The 6,038-nt window shown below is 62.0% G+C and overlaps 1 protein-coding gene across 2 annotated transcripts; it reads left to right on the plus strand.

The window, feature by feature from the left end:
* LCN2 (lipocalin 2) lies at positions 1-4,677 on the plus strand. 2 transcript variants are annotated; one of them, XM_021088538.1, is made up of 8 exons: positions 1-145; positions 409-584; positions 1,115-1,251; positions 2,369-2,448; positions 3,163-3,282; positions 3,505-3,606; positions 4,326-4,355; positions 4,470-4,677. In XM_021088538.1, the coding sequence occupies exons 1-7, from the start codon at positions 52-54 to the stop codon at positions 4,346-4,348; spliced, it is 732 nt and encodes a 243-aa protein (XP_020944197.1). In that variant the 5' UTR covers positions 1-51; the 3' UTR covers positions 4,349-4,355; positions 4,470-4,677.

Below are 6,038 nucleotides of genomic sequence, written 5' to 3' on the forward strand. Positions count from 1 at the left end.
TCCCCCTCCCCCGTAGGGCTAGGGCTGAGCAGAAGCTCCTGGAAGCCCAGGATGACGGCTCACCCTGACTGGGGGACCACTGACCACATCCAGAGCCAAATGGAGCACAGGGACAGCGCACAGGGAGCTCTTGTCACCGCCAGAGGTGCGCTCAGGGGGACTTCGGCTCCTCCCCCCAGCCCCCGTACCGCCCCCCGCTTCTGCCCCTGGTTTTGCATAATCCTGGCCAGCGGGGAAAAGGGTAAAAATCTTGCCAAGTATTTCAGCAGGAGTGCTGGCAATTGCCTCACCCTTCCTGGATTTGGCAAAATATGATTCACTCCACCCTGGGGTGGGCCACTGGTCAGGTGGACGGACCATAAATAGGGTCCCCCGGGCAGCCTCCTCACTCGCCTCCCCCTCCTTCAGCGGCTGTCCAGAGGACCAGACTCCTCGGCCCTGCAACCATGGCCCTAAGTCTCCTGTGGCTGGGCCTCACCCTGCTGGGGGCCCTGCAGACCCAGGCCCAGGGCACCATCCCCAACTGGATCCCGGCACCCCCTCTGTCCAAGGTCCCGCTGCAGCCCAACTTCCAGGCTGACCAGGTAAGGGGCCCGGAGGGACCAAGGCGGGGGAAGGGGCCAGACAGGAGGAGAGGGGGAAGGGTCTTAGTAATAAGCCTGCAGGGCCGGACAGCCCCAGGCTTCAGCTCAACCTGCCCTGGGGCCCCCTGATGGAACCCAGGCCCCAGCGCCGCACACCCACCCTGTCACCTGGGCACACGCCTTCCCAGGTCTATCTCCCATAGTCGCCGTAGTCTGTGCCTGGTGGGGACACCTTCCGTCCCTCTACACAATGAGGAAATCGAGGCACAGGGAGGCCAGCTGGCCACTCACCTGGGTCACCCCATCCCTGCCACTTTCGGGGCTCTCTCCTGGCCTGGCCGTCTCCAGCTCCCACCAGCTTCATCAGTGCAGGCCCAACCCAGGGGGCAAGCCCAGCCCCAAGCCCTGAGGCTTCGTTAATGGGGCTCCTGGTTCAGGGTAAGGTGCCCAGAGGTGTCCGCAGGGGCAGAGCAGTAGGCCCCCCCGCCCAGGGCCGTTCGTGGGCTCTACCTAGTATCAGCCCCCTGCAGTTCCAGGGGAAGTGGTACGTCGTAGGCCTGGCGGGGAACGCAGTTAAGAAGGAAGAGCAAGGCCGGTTTAAGATGTACACCACCACCTACGAGCTCAAAGAAGACGGCAGCTACAACGTCGTCTCCACCCTGCTCAGGTGACAGCTGCCACCTCCTTGGGGAATGTTGGGGAGACCTGGGAGGAGGCGCTGCCTGAGGGTCTAGAGACAGACTGATGTCACTTAGCCAAGGGCTGATCAAAGGTGAAAGGCATTCCTCCTACAGCACTGGATTCATGCATTTGTTCACCATCTCAGCACAGACACACAGAGATTAGTGGGGACGGACACGGTCAACAGGACACAAGACAGAGACAGCAGGGGTGTCCTGGATGGGGAGGAGGGTCCCTGAATCCAGCCTGGAACCCCACCCAAGGCGTCACCGAGGGATTACAGGCAGGAAGCCTCTGGACCGGGCCTGGAAGGAGCTGGCCTTCCTCAGAAGTGGGCATGGGGTGTCCACGGCAGGGGCCAGAAGCCATCACACGGCTGCCAGGAGCAGGGGCTGCTGAGGGGCCTGGCAGGGGGCAGGCCCCACACTGGCAGGGCCCTCAGGCACCAGCGAGAGGGTCCCTCTGGCTGTGATGGGAAAGGAGATGGACAGGTGCCAGGCATCTCAGCTCCATGGGCTTCTGGCTCCGGCATCCTGGAGGGATTGGGGTGGAGCATTTGTGGAGCAAGAAGCCAAAGAAGGATGGGTTTGGGGGGATCTGCTCTGGGAAACCAGGGGACAGGGTGGGATTCAGGTCAGGGTTGAGCCAGAAGCTAGGGGAGTCTTGGCAGGGAGCAGACTGGAACTCGGAGGGTGAATCCCCCAGGAGAGGCTACAGAGAGGGGACACAGAGGCAGGGAATAAACACTTGGGGGATGGGGATAAGCAGACAGTGTGTAGGAAGGCCATCAAGGGGAGACGGCCCAGAAGAGAAGACAGGGGGTGCTGGAAGGTGGGGGGGGGTCTGAGCAGGGTCAGATGGCCCCAGATGGATCAGGCAGGGTCAGCCAGGGGTAGGTGCAGAGGGTAAGACCCAGGCCCATCTAAGCTGGGTGGGGCAGAGACCTCCTGCTGTGGTGGGGGGTGGGCTGCCATAGGCTAGGTTGGACCAGGAGCATCAGAATCCTAGCCCCTCCAGCTGCAGATCTGACCCCTCTTCATCCAGCCCAAGGAGTCCCAGCCTGTGTCCTCCAGCTCTCACTCACCCAGCTCTCACTCCCACAGGGGCCAGCTCTGTGACAACTGGATCAGAACTTTTGTCCCAAGTCTCCAGCCGGGCCAGTTCAAACTGGGTGATATTAAGAGTGAGTCCTGGGGTTCCCTCTGTAGTGCACTGGCTTAAGGACTTTGCATTGCTGCAGCTGTGGTATAGGGTGCAGCTCCGGCACAGGGCTCAGATTCAATCCCTGGCCCAGGAACTTCCATAGGCTGTGGGGGTGGCAGAAAAAGGATTAAAAAAAAAAAAAAAAAAAAAGGAGAGAGGGAGAGTCCTGGCAGTTCCCTGGTGGCTCAGTGGCTTAAGCACTGTCACTGCTGTGGCACAGGTTCAATCTCTACTCCGGGAAAGGGAATTTCAGCATGCCCCCCCCCCAAGAAAAAGACTTACTGTTATGGTTCAGCAGGTTAAGAACCCGACTAGTATCCATGAGGATGCAGGTTTGATCCCTGGCCTCGCTCTGTGGGTTAAGGATCCAGCGTTGCCGTGAGCTGTGGTGGAGGCCGGCAGCGGCAGCTCCCATTTGATCCCTAGCCTGGGAACCTCCATATGCTGTGGGTGTGGCCCTAACAGAAAAAACCAACAAAGACTGAGTCCCGAGGGAGGTGGGCCCTGGGGTTCGGCTTCCAGGGGGCGGGGTCCTCCTGGAAGCGGGGGGGGGGGGGGGGGGGGGTAGAGGGGTTGGGGGGGGTGTACACAGACCTGCCTGCCCCTCCCCACGGATGCTGTCCTGTGGGCAGGGGAGAAAGGAGCGGCTCCCTCCCCCCAGGGGGGTGCAGGCTGACTCCCCGCCCCCCCACAGAATACTCTGGATTGCAGAGCTATGTCGTGCGTGTGGTGTCTACTAACTATAGCCAGTTCGCCATAGTATTCTTCAAGAAGGTTTCCAACAACCAAGAGTACTTCAAAACCACGCTTTACGGTGCGTCCTCACCCAGCACCTCGGGGCCCCGGCTCCTGGTCCCCGGGCGGAGGGGACAGGCCCATTCCCACCCAGCCCGCAGGTCCCTCCGGTGGCGCCAGCTCCGTGTCCCGGGGGTGGGGGCGGGGGGAGGTCCTTCTGCAGACCCCCCCCCCACAATGAAGGGGTCAGAAGCCCTGTGCAGTGACATGTATGGGGTGTTCGCTGGCCCCTGGGCCACAGGGAGGACCAAGGTGCTGTCCCCTGAGCTGAAGGAGAACTTTGTCCGCTTTGCCAAGTCTCTGGGCCTCAGCGATGACAACATCATCTTCCCCGTCGCAATCGGTAAATGGGCAGCTGGGGAAGGGGAAGGGGACCATTCAGGCCTGGTGCTGCCCCACCAGGGAAAAGGGGGCAGGGGACGAGGGGCTCGGTCCTCTGCTCCAGTCACGGGTGCCCCTGGGAGCCACTAAGGGTTCAGGAGGACCCTGCCCCACCCAGGGATCTGAGCCCCAAGTGTTCCTCCCTGACTGTGAAAATCTCAGGCCTCAGTGCAAGGGTCCCCAGTCTCGTCGCCCCAGGCCACTTTCCCCTTCTCCCCAGGCCCTGCCACCCTGTGCCACCTCCTCCTCACACCCCCTTGTCCTGGGCCACGTTCCCCCATTGCCTTGGGGCCTGCTCACCACTAACCCAGAAGGTACCCTTGGCTTCAGGCGGCCTGGCCTGGGCAGGGGGCTCCAGCCGGGCCACTCAGAGAGTCACTGGCCTCCCTGGAGCTGAAAGGCTGCCAAGCCTCTGCAGGTAAATGGGCAGAGGCCTGGGTGCCTGAGCGGCTGTGTGCCTGGGCTTCTTCACTGGCCTCCCCTGGAGAAAGGAGGACCCCAGGCTGCACGTCCCCAGGCCCTTCTCCCAATCTCCCACCCCATCCCTGAAGGGAACCCCCAGATCTGCCGATGCTGGGCCAGACTGGGGCCTGAGACGCCCCGGGGTAGTGCAAGGGTGCTAGAAGGCAGGGGTGACACACACACATCCCCGCCCATTCTGACGGACTGTCTCCCCCACAGACCAGTGCATCGACGGCCAGTGAGCATGCAGTGAGTATGGCTGGGGAGGGGGCCCATGGGAACCAGGGTGCGGCCGGGCTGGGGTCTCAGGCCTGCCCTTCCCCCAGCACTGCTGCTATCTTTACTTCCCTGTCTCCCTCCTAGCGGCCTCCTGTCTCCCTCAGCTCCCATCACCTTCATGTCTTCAGCCTTTGCCCATCATGCCACCCAGCTGTCCTCACCAGCCTGGGTCCCCGTGGAAGGAGAGGGCCCAGAGATGCTTCTCATGACACTGCCCACCAGCTGCTCCCTGGGCTGCCCTGCTGATGGAGCCCCACCCTGCCTGCTAAATAAAGATATCCCCCCACCCCCAGCCTGTGCTCCTTGACCCCTGTCCCATCTGGGAGGAGGACAGGCAGAGGGTGGGCTCACATTAGCATCGCTCTTGGACCCCCCTTTGTGGTCTTCAGCAAAGGATAGAGGCCACAGAACCGATAGCCAGCATTTTTTTTTTTTTTTTTTGCTGCACCCACAGCATACGGAATTTCTGGGCCAGGGATCAAGTCTGAGCCGCAGGTCCTGCTTCCCCAGGTACACTCCCAGGACCCTTCTGGAGCCCAAGACTCATCCCTCTCCAGGAATGGCTTGGGTGCTCTCTGCCACCTGCCCCAGCCATGGACACAGCATCTTCTGAGGGGGCTGAGGGCAGGTATCCAGCCCCAAGTGGTAGGGAGTAAGCAGAGGCTTGGCTGGAAGGGGGTACTAGGGGGACAGAGGGAGGAAGGGTACCCACCCCTCAACATCAAGGAGGGTCAGCTGACTTGGGTGGGGGCAGTTCACTGCGATTCTTCCCACTCTGGCTCCGTGGAGGGCGTCGCCTCCACTCAGCCTGGTTAAGGGGAAGGCAGGGCTGCCCTTATGTAAGTCAGTGGTGGCTCTGACCACAGGAGGACTCACTGTGCCTCCGTGTTGCTCAGTTGAAACAATAAGGCAGCTTCTGGGACAGAGAGGATCCCTTCCTGCTGTCATCATCGGGGTCTGGGCCTGACCCCACCTAGAGGCTGGCCTGTTCACAGGAACCGCCAGTGTGAGGCCAGGACCAGGCTGTAGCAGCCATGGGGCCTCCTAGCAGCTTCAGCTACAAGAGCCCCAATAAGTGAGCCCCTCTCCCCAGACGCGGACCGGACTCAGGGGCACCCCTGAACGGGTTCACGGCTCTGAGTCCAGCTCAGGAGCAACGCTTTCTGGCTGGGTGACTTTGGGCAGGCCTCCCCTTCCCAGCTGGTAAAAAGGATAGGGTGTGATGGCAGCTGGGTAGACTTTATCCGGAAGCCTTCCCGGACTGACAGCCACAAGCTGCACTCTCCTGACCATGACTCTCAAGGTGGCTGTGAACGGATACCTTCTCCATACATTAGGGGCCCTGGAAACCACGCATCTCAGATTTTGCCCACGCAGAGGCGCTGGCTAGCTTACCCGCAGGTCCTCAGCTGCAGTATGGGTTGGAGTAGGGGTCCCAGGCTGCCCTGCTCCTCTGTCGGGCTCACGTGCCCTCGCCGAGGGCCAAGCCCGCACCACCTGACATTCTCGGCAGGATGCCCCAGGATGGTCTCTCCCGGCGGCCGGGATGGGGGCGGGCCCGGGGCCTGGGCTGGGGTCGGAGGACGTCTGGCGGAAGTGGGCGGAGCTCGACTGTGAGGCAGGGTGGGGGCGGGGCTCGAGCGTAGGGGCGGA

Source organism: Sus scrofa, chromosome 1 (genome assembly GCF_000003025.6).
Source record: "Sus scrofa isolate TJ Tabasco breed Duroc chromosome 1, Sscrofa11.1, whole genome shotgun sequence".
NCBI lineage: Eukaryota > Metazoa > Chordata > Mammalia > Artiodactyla > Suidae > Sus > Sus scrofa.

Excerpts from the sequence above, each read along its gene's own strand:
- LCN2 (XM_021088538.1), top strand. The coding sequence starts at position 52 with ATGACGGCTCACCCTGACTGGGGGACCACTGACCACATCCAGAGCCAA. Across the intron at positions 146-408 it reads AGCTCTTGTCACCGCCAGAG|CGGCTGTCCAGAGGACCAGA; the intron begins GTGCGCTCAGGG and ends CCCCTCCTTCAG. Across the intron at positions 2,449-3,162 it reads CAAACTGGGTGATATTAAGA|AATACTCTGGATTGCAGAGC; the intron begins GTGAGTCCTGGG and ends GCCCCCCCACAG.